The 18704-nt window shown below is 40.6% G+C and overlaps 1 protein-coding gene across 1 annotated transcript; it reads left to right on the forward strand.

The window, feature by feature from the left end:
• Positions 1-834: 834 nt before the first annotated feature.
• SNAP47 (synaptosome associated protein 47) lies at positions 835-15215 on the forward strand (the record flags this gene model as incomplete). Its single annotated transcript, XM_079300532.1, has 5 exons — positions 835-877; positions 6479-7031; positions 8287-8771; positions 12739-12896; positions 15069-15215. Exons 2-5 carry the CDS (start codon positions 6538-6540, stop codon positions 15213-15215), a joined length of 1284 nt encoding a protein of 427 aa, XP_079156658.1. The 5' UTR covers positions 835-877; positions 6479-6537.
• Between the last annotated feature and the right edge of the window lie 3489 nt (positions 15216-18704).

The following is an 18704-nucleotide window of genomic DNA, read 5'->3' on the forward strand; positions in this document are numbered from 1 at the left end:
TTCCAGGAGCGAATTCTCCCCTCACGGAATTTAAAGGGAATATTGGAATTAAAGGACATCCGTGAGGGGAATTCCTCCCTCTGCAGGATTAAGGGATTTTCATAAAAATATTATGAAAATTATGGAGCTTCCTCACGGAGTTCCAAGGGGATATTATAATTAAGGGATTTCCATAAGGGAATTTCTCCCTCAGAGATATCCGAGGGAATATTGGAATTAAGGGATTTCCATGAGGGAAGTTCTCTCTCAGGGATCAAAAAGGGAATATTGGAATTAAGGGATTTCCATGAGGGAATTTCTCCCTCAGAGATATCCAAGGGAATATTATAATTAAAGGACAGCCACGAGGGAATTTCTCCCTCGGAAATCTCCGAGGGAATATTGGAATTAAGGGATTTCCATGAGGGAAGTTCTCTCTCAGGGATCAAAAAGGGAATATTGGAATTAAGGGATTTCCATGAGGGAATTCCCATCAGGGAGCTCCCCGGTGTAGGGGGGAGGACCCGGACCCCACAGCGCGTCGCACACGCCATTCCCCCCCTCGCTCTCCCGCCACACCCGCGTTTCCCGCAGGAACCGGGAGCACCCCGAGAGAGCCACACTCACCCCCGCGCCCCGTGAGGCAGCTCCTGCTGCGAATGGCGGCGCTGGCGGCGACAGCGAGGGGCTATGGCGGGAGACACCGGAACCTCTGCATCGGGCGGGTGGGGGCCGGGGGGGAGCGAAAAGCAGAGCGCAGCGGCGCGGGGCTCAGCCAATGGGAACGCGCGGCTGCGCGGGGCTCAGCCAATAGGAACGCGCGGCTGCGCGGGGCTCAGCCAATGGGAGCGCGCGGGGGGCGCAGGCGCGGAGCGGGGCCGGTGCCGCACTGAGGGAGGTGCGTGAGGGGCCGGGGGGGGCTCCGAATGGACTCGGGGGGTGGAAATGGGGCTGAGGAGTCACAAATTGGGGCTTGGGGGGGCTTCGGGCAGGGAATGGAGGCGCTCTGATCCATGGCCGCGGTGGTGTCGGACCGGGACCGGGAGAGCTCCGAACCGCGGTGTCTGGGGAGGTTCCGAGCTGGGGCCGGGGCGGGGCTGGGCAGGAATGGGGTTTGAGGGTCGGAAATGGAGCCCCAGGGTGAGAATTCAACCCTGGGGTGAGTTGGCTCTGCAGAGAAGCCTAGCCAAGGTTTAACCCGGGAGCTGGGTTGGGAAATGGAGCAGGGAATTTATGGATAAGGGAATCTCCAATAAATTCCTGGATAGCACCGAGCTGTGTAGAAATGGGGTTGGAGAATTGCTGGGGGAGCTGGGAATGTTCATCCCTGAGAAAAGGAGGATCAGCAGGGACCTTGTGGCTCTGCACAACTCCCTGACAGGAGAGAGCTGGGGATTTGGGATCTGCTGCCAGGCAACAGGGACAGCTTGGATTTTGGGAAGATTTCTTCTTGGAAAGGCAGCAGAAAGAGCTGCCCAGGGAGGTTTGGAGTGCCCATCCCTGGATGTCCAAGGAATTCCTGGATGTGGCACTCGGGGATCAGGCACAGCTTGGGCTCAGTGATCCTGGAGATCTTCTCCATCCTCAGGGATTTTAGGATTCTCTGGATGCAAAAGTTGCTTTTCCCAGCTCCATCCCTCCTGCCCAGCCTCCAGCCCCTCCCTCAGCCCTGCCCAAACCCTCCAGGTGAATTTAGAAACTCCAGAAGAGCATTTTCCTGGGGTTTAATCCCAAACCTCCTCAGGATTTTTGGGAAGCAATTAACTCCCAGTTCCAGCACATCTGAGGGAGGCTCAGGTTGGACACCAGCAGCAATTTCCTCATGGAAAGGGTGGTGAGATCTTGGAATTTCCCATCCCTGGAGGTGACACTTGAATTTGGTGGCTTTGGGGAGCTTTTCCATGCTCAGTCCTTCTGGAATTCTGAAATTCTGCAAGAGCCTGGCCTACAGTGAAAAGGGTTTGGGTGTTGTGGCTTTCCCAAGTGGGATTGAGAAAAATGAGGAATTTTCTGGGTTTAGGGAAAAATCCTTCCTAAAGAGAGAAGGATTTGGGACAGGACACAGGGAAGTGCTGAGAAAGAGGAGATTTGGGTGGGATATTGGAAGGAATTCCTGGTTGGGATGGAATTCCCAGAGAAGCTGGGGATGCTCCTGGAAATGTCCCAGAGCAGCTTGGACCTCAAGGTCCTTCCCAACCCAAAAATTCTCTGGGATAAAGAGAGGAAAAAGGAAAAGGATGGAAATCCTTGGCAGGAGGGAGGAATTTCAGCTTGGTTTGAGGAAACAGAAGATGAGGCTTGGGAAGGAAGGAAATGAGGTCAGGCCTGGATATTTAATATTCTGGAGAATCCTAAATTTAGAATTTGTGGATTTAATAATCTTAGTATTGAGTCTTAATTAAAAAAGGGGGGGGGAGAGTGACAGGATTGGATTTATAAACTCATTTCTTGAAGGTTGGTGGCTCCCAGGAGTTTGAAACTCAGCATTTCCCAGATTTCTTTCTGGGAATAAATCACCCTGTGGAATTCTCAGCTGTGCAGGAGGAGAGATTAAAAAAAAAAATAAAATAAAACAACAAAAAGTACAGGAATGTTCTGGCCATCATTCCCAAGGGCAGGTGGGAAAAACTTGGGGATTCAGTGGGAACATCACTGCTGACAGCTCCTCATCCCTAATTAACTAATTAGTAATGCTCCCAATTAATTGGGTGAGCTCACCAAAGGTGAATCAGCTCCTTTTTATGGAAGCAGCCACTGGATGATGTTGCAGGGAAAGAATTCCTGTAAAATCCTCATGATGCTGCTGGATGGAATTCCAGGATTTTGGGGCAGATGTAGCCAAAAAAAAAAAAAAATCAATTATTTCTTTTAAAAATAGTGTGGATAATGGGAGAGTACAGATCTGATCTGGGAACATTTTGGGAAGAAATAAAAGGAATTTCTTATGGAAGGATTGTGACATTCCCAACTTTCCAAACCTATTCCTGAATTTCTAAAGCATTCAGAAGCAATTTGGAGCTTTTTTTTTGGTTTATTTTTCTGCCAATCCTGATTTTTCTCTGAATGTCAAATCCACATCTCTCTGTTCCTAATCCAGGCCTTGCTGTGGATGGAATTCCAGGATTTTGGGGCAGATGTGGCCAAAAATTCCAATTATTTTCTAGAAAAAAAAAAATGGATAATGGGAGAGTCCAGAACTGATTTGGGAACAAATTGTGAGGGAGCAATTTAGCAAGAAATAAAAGGAATTTCTTGTGGAATATTTGGGATAATGGAAGGTTCCCTTGCCCATGGCAGCTGGAATTGGATGATCCTTAAACATCCCAAACCATTCCTTGATTTTATCCCAGAATCCAGGCTGGTTCCAAATTTCCAATTGGAAATTCCAATTTCCAAAATCCAGGATATTTTTAACCATTTGTTTCCCAAGAATTCCCTTTATTTAACACTTTGAAAAATCCTTTTCTCTTCTAATTAAAAATTGAAATTTCTTCTCCTTCGAGAGAAGAATTCTCCACATCTGCTGCTAATTAAAATACTATATTAACAAAAAAAAAACCATTGGATTTCATTCCCAACTGAATATTTTTCATGGAAAATTTTCCCTCAGGCACAGCAAGGAGGTGAGTAAAGCTCAGAGCTCTCAGGTGAGTCAGGAATCACAAGATCAGAGACACATCCAGGTATAAAAATCCTGGCAAGTCACAGCTCTGCCCTGCCAGAGCTTGGATTTCTTCCTTATGGAATAAAAATCTTGGATTTTGGAAAGGAAATTTTCATTTTGGGAATAGCCTCCATTGTGTTTTCCTTTGCTTCAACTTATTTTTGTTACAACTTGGAAGAGAAAAAAAAAAAAAAAAAAAAACCAGGGAAAAAATTCCACCCTGAAGGGGAAAACTGCTGAGAATTCCATGGATACAAATCCAGGTAAGAAATTTGGGATAAGGCTCAGGAAGGGTTTATTTTAATTTATAATTAGATGTAAATCCTTGATTTTTAAAGGAATTTTTAATTTTGGGAACAGCCTCAGTTGTATTTTCCTTTGGGATTTTTTTCCTTGGTGAAAACTTGGGATAAAAGGGAAAAAATTCTTCCCTGAGGATTCCATGGATAAGGCTCAGGAAGGGTTTATTTTAATTTATTATTAAGTATAAATTTTTGATTTTTAAAGGAATTTTTAATTTTGGGAACAACCTCAGTTTTATTTTTCTTTGTAATTTTTTCTTTGGAGAAAACTTGTGATATAAATCCTGAGGGGAAAAAAAATTCTGTGAGGAGGAAAAAAAATTTCCTTGATTATTCCATGGATGCAAATCCAGGTAAGAAACTTGGGATAAAGCTCAGGAAGGGCTTGATTTAATTTATTATTATTAAGTATTATTTATTATTATTAAGTGTAAATTCTTTATTTTTAAAGGAATTTTTAATTTTGGGAACAGCCTCAGTTGTATTTTCTTTTGGAATTTTTTTCCTTGATGAAAACTTGGGATAAAAGGGAAAAAATTCTTCCCTGAGGATTCCATGGATAAGGCTCAGGAAGGGTTTATTTTAATTTATTATTAAGTATAAATTCTTGATTTTTAAAGGAATTTTTAATTTTGGGAACAGCCTCAATTGTATTTTCCTTTAGAATCTTATTTTTTGGTGAAAACTTGAGATAAAAATCCTGAGGGAAAAAATTCTTCCTTGAGGATTCCATGGATAAGGCTCAGGAAGGGTTTATTTTAATTTATAATTAGATATAAATCCTTGATTTTAAGAATTTTTATTTTGGGAACAGCCCCAGTTTTATTTTCCTTTGGAATTTTTTCCTTGCTGAAAACTTGACTCCTTTAAATCTGATTTTGGTGGGATTTTCCTCCCTCTCTTTTTCCACAATTTTCTCCAGGTTTGTGGATTTATTGGATCTACAGATGTGTAGAATTTTCACTTGAAATTCCAATTTTTTTTGTCAATTTATTCCTGGACTTTTTTCCTATTTCATCTCTGAAATCAATGATGAAAAAAATTACTAAAAATCCATGGAAATGAGGGAAATATTCCAGGAAAATTCCAACCCTTGTCTCCAAAAAAACTTCAAAGCTTTTCCAGGGGTGGAATTGCCCATTCCAAAAATCTGATTTTTTTTTTTTTTTTTTTTTTTTTTTGGGCTTTTTCCCGCAGAATTCCAGGTTCTGCTTGGATTTGTAATTTTTGGGATCATTTGGGAAAAGTCTCTCTGGAAACCTGCAGGGGAGATCTGAGGGTGTGATAATTCCTGGGGAATATTGGGAATATTGAGAATTTCTTGGGAATATTGGGAATTCCTGGAGAATATTGGGAATATTGAGAATTCCTGGAGAATATTGGGAATTCCTGGGGAATATTGGGAATATTGAGAATTTCTTGGGAATATTGGGAATTCCTGGGGAATATTGGGAATTTTTGGGGAATATTGGGAATATTGAGAATTTCTTGGGAATATTGGGAATTCCTTGGAAATACTGACAATTCCTGAGGAATATTGACAATTTTTGAGGAATATTGATAATTCCTGGGGAATATTGGGAATTCCTTGGGAATATTGGGAATTCCTTGGGAATATTGGGAATTCCTGGGGAATATTGGTAATTCCTGGGGAATATTGACAGTTTTTGAGGAATATTGATAATTCCTGGGGAATATTGACAATTGCTGGAGAAATTGACAATTCCTGGGGAATATTGGGAATTCCTTGGGAATATTGGCAATTCCTGAAGAATACTGACAATTCTTGGGGCATATTGGGATTTCCTGGAGAGTACTGGGATTTCTGGGGAATATTGGGGATTTCTGGGGAATATTGGGGATTTCTGGGGAATATTGAGAATTTCTGGGGAATATTGAGAATTTTTGAGGAATATTGACAATTCCTGGAGAATACTGACAGTTCCTGGGGAATACTGGGATTTCCTGGAGAGTACTGGGATTTTGTGGAAAATACTGGGAATTTCTGGGGAATATTGGGGATTTCTGGGGAATATTGAGAATTTCTGGGGAATATTGAGAATTCCTGGAGAATACTGAGAATTTTTGAGGAATATTGACAATTCCTGGAGAATACTAACAATTCTTGGGGAATACTGGGATTTCCTAGGAATATTGGGAATTCCTGGGGATTATTGACAATTCTTGAGGAATATTAACAATTCCTGGAGAAATCCTGAAATATGCTTAACAAGCCTTGGTGTTGATTTGCCAGAGGGGAAGGGGATGGAACAGGCATTTATAAAGAAGGATAAGCTGGAATTTTGGGATATCCTGGAATTTCTCAGTACCTCTTAATTTATGTGAGCTGGGAATGGGAATATTCCAACAAATAAATGGAATTATTGAGAAAATAGATGGCCAGTGATGCTGATGGGCTTTTTCCACTCCCTGTGGTTCACAATTCCCAGATTCCTTGGATACCCAGCTGAGCAGAGCTGGGATCCAGCCATGGATTCCTGTGTGTTAATGAAGAATTCCTGGTTTTTTTTAGTGACTCCCACTGGGCTGGAGAGAGTTTCCCTGGGAGAAGAGGCTGGGAAGAGCGAGCTGATGAATGAGGACATCAGGATCCATTCCTGGCCCTGCTCCTACTACCTGGACAGCAGCAAGCAATGGATCCCTGGGAAGCTCTCCCTGACTCCCCTTTCCATCCAGTTCAGAGCTGACAAAACAGGAGAGCTCCTGCTGGATTTCCATCTTTCTGGCATCAGCGAGATCAAGAAGGAATCTTCCCATTTCATCTTCAGCTCTCTCACCATCCTGGAGAAGGGCACCAAGCACTGGTTCAGCTCCCTGCAGCCCAACAGGAATGTGGTGTTCAACATCCTGGAGCATTTCTGGAGGGAGCAGCTGATCTCCAGGCAGGAAGCTGGAGCAGGAGCAGCCTTGGAATCCAGCAAGGGCAAGGAATTAACAGGAATGTTGGAGGGATCCCAGAAACGCCTGGAGGACACGGCCAAGGTGCTGCATTCCCAGGGGGAGCAGTTTGATAACATCATGAGGGGGCTCCACAAGATTGAGGGGGACATGGATGTGGCTGACAGGTATGGGATGGGAATGTTCCCAGAGCTGGGAATGGTTGGGTGGGCTTGGAATGAAATTGTGGAGTTTTGACTGAGCAGCTCCGTGAGGAAAGGATGAGGGAAGTTGGGAATGTTGAGCATGGAGAAAATCCAGGAGAGCTCAGAGCCCCTTGGAGGGGCTCCAGGAGAGCTGGAGAGGGATTGTCAGGGGTGGGGAGGAATATTTTTGCCAATTATTTCCATATCTTTGACCTCTGTGGATAAAATTCCAGCAGCAATGAGGGGAATGCAGGATCTGGAGTGTGGGGAGAGGAAAGAAATGAGAAAGGACTTGAAATTCCACAGATTCAAAGGCAGCTAAACATTACCCAGCTCAGAGCTCCAGCAGAAAATTCCAGAGGGCTCTTCCCAGTTTTTATAAAATTTAAGGAGCAGGGAATATGGACTTTAAAACAGGGAATTAAAACAGAATTAAATTGGGATTTTAAGGATGTTTAGTGTTGGTTCTCTCTTGGAAAAAAACCCAGAAATATTTTCCTTGTCCTTGGAGCAGGAGCTGAAATTCCAGCCTTCCCTGTTTTTTGGAATGTCTTTCTTAGGGATCTGCAGCAACACTGATGGGAAGGTGGAGCCAGGACATTTCTGGGAAGTTTCTGCTGCATTTTAGAGCCTCAAGCTGGAATTTTTAGTGTTTTATCTGGGAATTCGGGTGTGGAGCAAAGGAAAAAGTGAGGAGGTAAAGGAAAAGGAGCAGCAAAAAGCCTTGGAAGTGATGATGGATGGGCAGGAGTGGAATATTGAGGAGCAGACATGTGGGAATGGGCCTGGAAAAATCCAATTCAGTTCCTTCTTTCCCAGCTGGAATTCTGGGAGTTTTCCCAATGGATTCTGAGGAAAAGGTGGAGTTGGAACTGGCTGGATCATGGGAGTTTTCCTAGTAGATTTTAAGGAGAAAGTGGAGTTTGAACTGGCTGAGCACTGGGAATTTTCCCAATGGATTCCAGTGAGAAGGTGGGGATTAAACTGGTTGAATCCTGGGAATTTTTTTAGTAGATTTTAAGGAGAAAGTTGAGTTTGAACTGGCTGAGGACTGGAGTTTTCCCAGTGGATTCTGAGGTTTGAACTGGTTAGATCCTGAGAAGCTGAGAATGGGTTTGAGGAGGGAATAACAGGCTGGATTTGGGATTAAGGAATTTCCATGTGTGTGAGAATTTTCTTGGAGCTGCTGGAATGTCTGGAACTTTTCCCTCTCCAAACCCTCCCTCCCTTCTTCCAGGCTACTGACAGAGCTGGAATCTCCTTCCTGGTGGCCCTTCAGCACCAAACTCTGGAAAACCCCTTTGGAACCCAAACCCAAAGAAACCCCTCCACCTCCAACTCCCGAAACGCGCGAAGAAATCCTTCTAAAAATCCCCGTGCTCATCACCCAGAGAACAGACTCCAGCAGCAAACCCGGCACCCTCACTCTGCTCCCCTCAGGCCTGGAGATCAGGGATTGCGATTCCCAGCTGCTGCAGCGCTTCGAATGGCGGCATGTGGACGATATCCTGCTGCACGGCCCCTACGAGCTCAGCGTGCGGCAGCGCTTCATCGGCAAACCCGACCGCAGCTGCCGCCTGCTGGCGGCGCGCATGCCGCGCCTCATCCCCCTGCTGCGGCTCCGCTTCCCGGGCAGGCTCCAGCTCCTGCACGGTGAGCTCGGCTTGCCTGCGGCCGGCGCCGCTCCGCACACGGGCAGGGCACAGTCCCTCGGGCAGGCAGGTGGGTTTGCAGGGGAGTGCTGTGGAGCTCAGGGGAGATCCCCAGGTTATGGATTGCTGCTTCTCCTGCAGTTCATTGCCAGCTGGAAGGGAGTTTGAAATATTTGATAGTCAGTACCTCTGTAATTAATAGCCGACATCTAGATTTAATATCCAGTATTTAATATCCCATATCAAATATTCAATAGTCAGTATCCCATATTAATATCCAATATCCAGTATTTAATATCCCATATCCAATATTCAATAGTCAGTATCCCATATTAATATCCAATATCCAGTATTTAATACACCATATCCAATATTTAATATCTCATGTCCAATATCCAATATTCAATATTCAATAGTCAGTATCCCATATTAATATCCAATATCCAGTATTTAATATTCCATATCCAATATTAAATAGTCAGTATCTCATATTAATATCCAATATCCAGTATTTAATATCCAATATCCAGTATTCAATAGTCATTATCCCATATTAACATCCAATATCCAGTATTTAATACACCATATCCAATATTTAATATCTCATGTCCAATATCCAATAATCAATATTCAATAGTCAGTATCCCATATTAATATCCAATATCCAGTATTTAATATCCCCTATCCAATATTCAATAGTCAGTATCCCATATTAATATCCAATATCCAGTATTTAATATTCCATATCCAATATTAAATAGTCAGTATCTCATATTAATATCCAATATCCAGTATTTAATATCCCCTATCCAATATTCAATAGTCAGTATCCCATATTAATATCCAATATCCAGTATTTAATACCTCATGTCCAATATCCAATATTCAATAGTCAGTATCCCATATTAATATGCAATATTTAGTACTTAATATCCCATATCCAGTATTTAATATCCAATATCCAATATTTAATATCTCATGTCCAATATCCAGTATTTAATATCCCATATCCAATATTTAATATCTCATATCCAGTATTTAATATCTCATGTCCAATATCTAATATTCAGTATCCCATATTAACATCCAATATCCAGTATTTAATATCCCATATCCAATATTTAATATCCCATATCCAGTATTTAATATCCCATATCCAATATTTAATATCCCATATCCAATATGTAATATCCCACGTCCAATATTTAATATCTCATGTCCAATATTCAATAGTCAGTATTCCATATTAATATCCAATATTTAATATCCCACAACCAATCCTATATCCAATATCCCATATTTATTAAATATCCCACATCCATTGTACCATATCCAGTGTCCCATATCCCATATTTAATATCCTACATCCAATATCCCATATCCAGTATCCTATATTTAATAAATATCCCATATCCAATATTTAATAATCAATATCCTATATCTGATGCCCTATATCCAATAATTAATGTCCAGTATCCCATATCTAATATTTAATAATCAATATTCCATAGCCCATATTTAATATCCCATATTCAATATTTAATATCCTACACCCAATCCTTTATTCAATATCCCATGTTTAATAAATATCCATATCCAGGATTCCATATCCAATTTTCTATATCCAATATTTAATAAATATCCCATATTTAGTATCCAATATCCAGCATTCAGTATTCATTATCTCATGTCAAATAATTAATAATCAATATCCCATATTTAATATCCCATAGCCCCTAATAATTAATCAATATCTCAATCCAATATCCCATATTTATATTAAACCTTTAATTCCCTCCAATCCTGAAAATTTACCCCAAATACCCAGGAAATCTTTAATCAAAACATGAGATAAAAACCTAATTTTCCCAAATTTAAAAACCAGGATTTTGATATTAGATAAATCCAGGTGTTGAAATTCTAGAAATTTTGGAATCATTTGAAGAAAACTTTAGAAATTGAAAATTCCCAACAAGAAAATTGACATTCCCTACTATTAATCCTAAAATTCCAGCATGGGTTGATTTTTTTTAACCCAACCTTGGGAATTTTAGAATTTATTCCACCCAACATCCCTGAATCCTTTTTTTTAGCTGATTTTTCATCCCAAAAGATCAAACCAAAGATGAATTCAGTGCCAAAAACCCAACTTGTAAAATTGAAATAAATTAAAAAATCCACCCATTTCCCTGCTGGAATTCCATATCCTGTTATTGAAGAATATTCCAACTTGGAAAAACTGTTTTATTTTTTTTTTAGGAAGTGAATTTTGGCTTCTGGAATTCCAACACAACAACTCCAAGGAAAAACAACCTGCTGGTTTCCTGTTATTCCACCAAATTCCAAATCCTGATGAAATTCCAGAAAATAATTAGATTTTTCTGGGTTTTTTTTTCTCTCCATCCCTGTTGAATTTGGAAAAGCTTGGGAAGCAAAGGGGAGGTGATGGAAATTCAGAATTTTCCAGGTTTTTTTTCTTTGTTTTCCTTGGATTTGTTGCTGTTTCCATCCTGTCACAAGGTGGCACTCATGGACTGTGTGAGATCCTTGGGCATTTTTTTATGGAAAACTGATTTGTTTTCTGTTTTTCTCAAATCAGAATTTAAAAAAATTCTTTTTTTTTTTCCTGTTCCTGTCTCTCTGTTTTCCAATAAGGATTGATCCAGGGATTTTTAGGAGAAATACCCCTGCAGGGCATGGGAATCTCTCAGAAAATTATGAATTATGGATCCATGGATCCTTTGCTTACACTAATTCTGCCCTCAATTTATGCATAAATTTATCAAATTAAATTCCCAAACAAGTCAATTTTGGCTTCATTCCATGTGGAAAAGGAATTTAGGGATTATGTGGAATTCCTTTTTTTTTTTTTGGATAAATGTTGAAATTTTGGAACAGCTTTTATCCAATTTTATCCCAAAAAAACTGCTGAGAATTTCCCAGGATGAACAACTTGGATTGAAATCCTGAATTCCACCTGCAGAGGAATCATTTAGGGCAACTTCATCCTGATATTCCCAAATTTTTATCCTTGGAGAGGATAAATTTTCCCTTCTTATCCCTGTGAACAAATTCCCTGATTGTTTTGATTTCCTAGGAATTCCTGGAAAAAAATTGGGTTATTTTTTTTGTCTTTGATTTGAATGAACCCAAATATTCCTGACTTAATTCTATCCCTAAAAAAATTCTGGGAATTCCAGGAAATTTTTTTTTTTTTTGCTGGCTCTTTAACATTCCCACATTTTCTTCCTTATTCCAGGAATTATTCCTGTCCTGTGGGATAAATGGAGTGGCAAGGATGGATTAATTAATTTTCATGAAATAATTAACAACTGACTGGTGATGACCATTAGAAATTTTGTCATTCCCACTTTTCCTGAGGAAAATTGAGAATTTTTCCAATTTCCAATTCTGAATTCCCAATAAACAATGCCTCCCTTATAAAACAAGGACAAGGAATAATTTCCTTTTTTTTTCCACTTGGATGGAAGCAGAATCCAGAGATGATCAGATCATTGGATAATCCCAATAATTCAGAATTTATAGGAATTCTCAAGAGGGATTATTTAGGATTTGGTGCTTCTGGGGCAGCTTTTCCCAGGGAAGAGTAATTGGGATATTGGGAAAGAATTCCTGGCTGGGCTGGAATTCCCAGAGAAGCTGATCCAAGGAAAGTTTGGAGCAGCCTGGGATAGTGGGAGTTGTGGAATGGGATCATCCTTAAACTGCATCCCAACCCAAATCCTGGGATAATCCTGATTTTTTTTGGGAATATGCTGCTCTGATGAATCCCCACATTCCCAAACATTCCCATTTCCCTGCAATAAAAAAATCCCCTTCTGGCAAATTTGCCACATCCAGGAGAGAAATTATAAGGAATACACTTTGAATATTCAAAAATAAAAAAAAATTCCACAACGATCTTTTCCAAATTCCATTCTCCAACTACCCTTGAACATTTCCAAGAAGCTTCTCTGGGAATGCTGAAACCTCCCCTCCTTTCCAGGCAGGAATTTTTTCTTTCATATCCAAAACAGGGCAAAGTTTGGCTGAACATGGAATTTTTCTGGCAGCCAGTGAATTCCTGGGAGCGACGGCAAATCCCGGAATCGCGGCGGGAAGCGGCGAAGGGACGGACAAGGAACAGACACAGCTGCAAAAAGTTTCCCAAGAAGAAGCCAAGGAGCTCAGACAGGTAAAAAAAAAAATAAAATCAAGATAAATAATCATTGAATCCATGAAATAAAACATTAAATTCCTGATTTTTTTAAAATTGCTTTGGTTAATTATTCCCGTTAATTAATTTCCGCGGGAATATTTGAGATATTCTTCGATCCCGGGGGGTGAAAATTCTCTTGAGAATTTTTAATTTGGGTTTGAATTTTTTTTTTTTTTTTAATCCAAGGATGGATTGATTGGAATGTGATTTCTGGAAAATGGTGATTTGAAGAATTTTATTGTTTTTCAGCTTTTTTGGGGTTTTTTTTTTCCTCTGGTGTTTTATTCCAAAAAAATCCACAAAATATTCCATAAACATGCAGAGGGAATTTTGAGTTTGGAATAAATGTGGAATCCAGTAAAGGAATGAAATTTCCTTGAGATTTCACTGGAAAATAATCAATATTTCAAGGAATCAGGTTGGGTATTTTTCATGAAATGGATTTTTAAGGAATTTCTCTCACAGAATTTTAAGAGAAAGATTTCTCTTTTGAATTTTTTCCAACAACTTATTTTTTTTCTGAATTCTTTGCTAATTCATTTGCCTGCAGTTTTCCAGCTATTTTATTGTATTGTATGGTATTTTATTTTAATTTCATTTTGTTTTCATTTTTCAATTTCTTTTTTAAATTTATTTTATTTTATTTCATTTTTATTTTGTTATTTTATCTTAATATCTATTTTTATTTTTAATGTTATTTATGTTATTGTATTGTATAATATTTTATTTTTATTTAATTTTTAAATTTATTTTTTATTATTGCTTCTTATTTGATTTGATTTTTATTTTGCCTTATTTTGATTTTGTTGTTGATGTTATTTTATACTAAAATAATTTTTAATATTTAACATTTTCTTTCTTTTTAAAACTTTCAAAAATTCTTTTATTTGCTTTTTAAATTTTAATTTATTTGATTTTAGCTCATTTTTTAAATTTTAATTTTATTACTTTATGTTTATTTATATTGTATTTCTATTTTAATTTTTTATTTATATTTTGTTATTGACGTCATTTATTAAATTCAATTATTTTTATTTTTTTCAAGAAAGATATTTCTATTTTAAACTTTATTTATTTGATTTTAATTCATTTTTATTTTATTTCATTTCATTTTATCCTTCCCTTTCCCTTTCCCATTCCCTTTTCCCATTCCCTTTTCCCTTTCCCTTTTCCCTTTCCCTTTTCCCTTTCCCTTTTCCCTTTCCCTTTCCCTTTTCCTTTCCCTTTTCCCTTTTCCCATTCCCTTTTCCTTTTCCCTTTTCCCTTTTCCCTTTCCCTTTTCCCATTCCCTTTCTTTCCCTTTTCCCTTTTCTCCTTTTCTCCTTTTTCCCATTTTCCCCTTTTCCCATTTTCCCCCTTTCCTTTTCCTTTCCCCTTTTCCCTTTCCCCTTTCCCTTTCCTTTCCTTTTCCCGTTCCCTTTCCCTTATTTCCCTTTCCCTTTTTTCTAATCCCGTTTTCCCTTTCCCTTTTCCCTTTGCCTTTTCCCTTTCCCTTTCCCTTTTCCCTTTCCCTTTTCCTTTCCCTTTTCCTATTCCCTTTTCCTTTTCCCTTTCCCTTTTCCCTTTCCCTTTTCCCTTTTCCTTTCCCTTTTCCTTTTCCCTTTTCCTATTCCCTTTTTCTATTCCCTTTTCCTATTCCCTTTTCCCATTCCCTTTTCCCTTTTCCTTTTTTTTTTCTTTTTCTGTTCTTTTCCTTCCTGCCCCTTTTGTATCCTATTCCCTTTCCCCCTTTTATTCCCTTTTTTTCACCTTTCCCTTTTCCTTTCCTTTCCTTTTTCCTCTTCCCTATTCCCTTTTCCCTTTCTTTTCCTTTCCTTTGACAAACATCCTGCCAGAGGGAGGGATGGGTGTGATATTGGGACTTGGGAATTCCTGGCTGGGATGGAATTCCCAGAGCAGCTCTGACTCCCCCAATCCCTTCAATGTCCCAGGCTGGGTTGGACCTTGGCACAGCCTGGGCTGGTGGGGGGTGGGATCATCCCTGAGACCCTGCAGCAGTTCAGGGACTGTGGGATGTCACCCACCCCATTCCTGCTGTCCCAGATCCTGCAGCAGCTGAAGGGGCTGGTGGGGGTGGGATCATCCCCGAGACCCTGCAGCAGTTCAGGGACTGTGGGATGTCACCCACCCCATTCCCTGCTGTCCCAGATCCTGCAGCAGCTGAAGGGGCTGGCGCTGGAGGCCGAGGCGGAGCTGCAGCGGCAGGACGAGGCGCTGGAGTGCATCGGCGGCTCCGTGGATCGCGCCGCGCTCACCGTGGAGCGCCACAACCGCCGCATCCGCCGGCTGACGTAACCCGCAGCGCCCCGCAGGCTGCTCCAGGACACCTGGCATGGCTGGGGCAGCTTGGGGAATGGTGCTGCTGGGTGAGCTCCTGACAGGGGGAAGGGCTGCCAGGCCTTGGATCGTGGTTGGTGGTGGATGGTGGTTGGATCTTGGATGGTTGGATCATGGGTGAATCTTAGGTGGTTGGATCGTGGTTGGATGATGGTTGGATCTTGAATGAGGGCTGGATCTTGGATGATGGTTGGATGGTTGGATGATGGATCTTGGATGAGGGTTGGATCTTGGATGATGGCTGGATCTTGGATGATGGTTGGATCTTGGATGATGGTTGGATCTTGGATGAGGGTTGGATCTTGGATGAGGGTTGGATCTTGGATGAGGGTTGGATCTTGGATGATGGTTGGATCTTGGATGAGGGTTGGATTTTGAATGAGGGCTGGATCTTGGATGATGGTTGGATGGTTGGATGATGGATCTTGGATGAGGGTTGGATCTTGGATGATGGCTGGATCTTGGATGAGGGTTGGATTTTGAATGAGGGCTGGATCTTGGATGATGGTTGGATGGTTGGATGATGGATCTTGGATGAGGGTTGGATCTTGGATGATGGCTGGATCTTGGATGAGGTTTGGATCTTGGATGATGGTTGGATCCTGGATGGTTGGAACATGGGTGAATCTTAGGTGGTTGGATCATGATTGGATTGTGGTTGGATGGTTAGATCATGGTTGGACCTTGAATGGGGGTTGGATCTTGGATGATGGTTGGATCTTGGATGATGGTTGAATCTTGGATGAGGGTTGGATCTTGGTCATGGTTGGGTCTTGGATGGTTGAATCTTGGATAGTTGGATCTTGGTTCATGCTTGGATTTTGGATGAAGTTTGGATCTTGCTTGATTTGATCTTGGTTGATGGTTGGACCTTGGAAGAGGTTTGGATCTTGGTTGATGGTTGGATTTTGGATGTTTTTGGATGTTTTTGGATGTTTTTGACAGTTGAATTTTGGATGAGCTTTGGATCTTGGATAACATTTGGATCATAGATCGTGGCTGGACCTTGGATGAGCTTTGGACCCTTTTTTTTTTGTTGGAAAGATCCAAATTTCCAATCAGGATGAAACAGAACTTGTGGATTCTCTACTGCAAAACCCTGTAAATAGGAAGGGACAAAACCTGACTTAATTTAATTAATTCATTAATTAATTAATGTGCTTTATCATGTTGCTGCTTTCCAACCCATGAATTGCCTCTCCAGCTCTTTCCCTAAAATCCTTCAGAGCTGATCCTATTTTTTTTTTATTTATTTGCACTTCATGGTGATGAAACATTTCTAGAATTCCTAAAAAAAAGGGAATATTTCAATTAAAGTCTGAAGTTTACACTTGGCTCTGATGAGAGCAGATTCTCCCTCCTAAATTATTGATATTCCATAGGAAAAATTCCTATTTCATCAATCCCAACCTTTTCCAATTTTACCTCCATGGAGCTGTTATAAAATATCTTTTCTTAAATTTTTTTTAATTTTAATTTAAATATTTTTAGTGTCATTTTCAAACACTTGCAGTCCAATATTTTTCAACAGTGAACCTTCAAATCCTTGGATTCAGTGGGAATTTTTCCCATTTTTTTGAAATCCATCTGAATTTTGGGAGAAAAATCCACCAAACCACATCAAGGGTGTTGCTTGCAAGGTTTGTATTCCTTCATCTTAGTTAGGACTGGAATAAAAAATATTCCAGGTTTTTCCTGGCATGCACTTTATTGGAAAATCCAGTGATAATTCCATATCCATCAATTTTTTTTCCTGGGAATAAAATCCTCTTGGAGCTTCTCCTTTTGTATCCCACCCCCAAATTGCTGCTGCTTTACTCAGAGGGGAAAAGAAACTTCCCACCCTTCATTTTTCCATGGATTTCCAAGTGGATTTTGCACCAAATCCAAGTTTGTTGAGGCTGGGATGGGATCTGGGAGCAGGATGAGTCCCCACCCAGAATTCCCAAAAGGAAATCTTTTGGTTTGGAGCATTTTTTGAGTGTTCTTTGTGCCATATTTTTTTATTGTCGTGGGGTTTTAGCACTGACTCGTTATTTTGTGGGTTGTGTTGAGTCCAACATATCCCAAAAAACTTGGAATATTCCTTGGAAAACCCATCCTGGAGCTGTACATTGGCTGAATTCCATGTGCCAGAAGGATTTTCCACCTGTAATTCCTTCTTATTAAATCTCTTGGAATTGTGATTTTTTCTCTCCTGTCTTCACTTGGCTGGGAATTTGTGGGGAAAAATGAAAAATCCATCCCTGTTTTCCTATGGAATGGGATTTCATGGATCCTCTTAAGGGAGGGGGGGTTGGATTTTAGGATGGGTTTATTTGGGATTAAAAATATGGAAAATATTCCCTGCTGGGAGGTGGCCCTGAACGAGCTTTAAATTTCCAACCCAAACCATTCCAGAATTCCAGAATTTGACCAGGCTGGGAAGAGTGGCTGATATTCAAAATCCTGCAAAAATGGGATTTAACAAGAAGAAATCCTGCCCTGGGCAGGAGCAATTCTGGGAATTGGGAACACCCAGCTGGAAAACAGGAGCTGGATGGAATTCCCAAATGGGTTGGGTTGGAAAGGATTTTTTAGGATCACCCAGTCCCATCCCCAGGGACACTTCCCTATATCCCAGTTTGTTCCAAGCCCTTTTTTTTGCTGTGAGAAACCATTCTGGGATTTTCTGGGATTCTTTGTGCCATATTCCTGACTCCTTTTGTTGGCTGGAAAACCCAAACTCTGGTGGAATCCCACATTTGTTTCTACAGGTGTAGAAATTCCACAGGGAAATCCCAAAAATTCCCATCTGCTGCTGGATTTGAGGGATTCCAAATAGGAATTCCATGTCCCAGGTGAGAAATGTGGAAACAGAACCCAAAAATTGAGATTCTGGAGACCTCTGAAACAACCTGGATCATCAAAGGAACCTGGAGATTTCCTGAATTTGGGAATTCTTCCTTTCCAGCTCCTGGAGTTGAGTCAAACTTGGCAAACTCATCCCAAAAAAGTGAGGAAACATCTTGGGAGCTGCTGCTGTTGTATCCCAGAGAGTGAAATTCCACAATTCCAGTGCCAGCCCTGCTCTGTGTCCTTAGGGCTGCTGCTTTTTCCACACTTTTTTTATGGATTTTATGGATTGCTGCTTCCAAGCACAGCAAATTCCCAGAGTGAGCAAAATCCTGTTCCAGGTTGGGTTTGGCTCCTCTGGCCTCATTTTTTCTGCTTTATTACAGCAAATGCCCGTGGGATGTTTTTTGGGAGAGCCATTAGGGAAAGGAGATGGAATGGAGGGATGTAAAAAACAAAAATTTAAAAATGGAAAAAACTCCTGAAATGCATAGTTTTCTACCTTTCCATAAAAAAAGAAAAAAAAAAGTTGGGAAAACTTAAGCTCATAAACACCCCTGGAGAATGGGGTGAGGTTTTGGCTGTAACCACAGTTGGGGGATTTTTTTTTTT

Source organism: Erithacus rubecula (genome assembly GCF_903797595.1).
Source record: "Erithacus rubecula genome assembly, chromosome: 3".
NCBI classification, from domain to species: Eukaryota; Metazoa; Chordata; class Aves; order Passeriformes; family Muscicapidae; genus Erithacus; species Erithacus rubecula.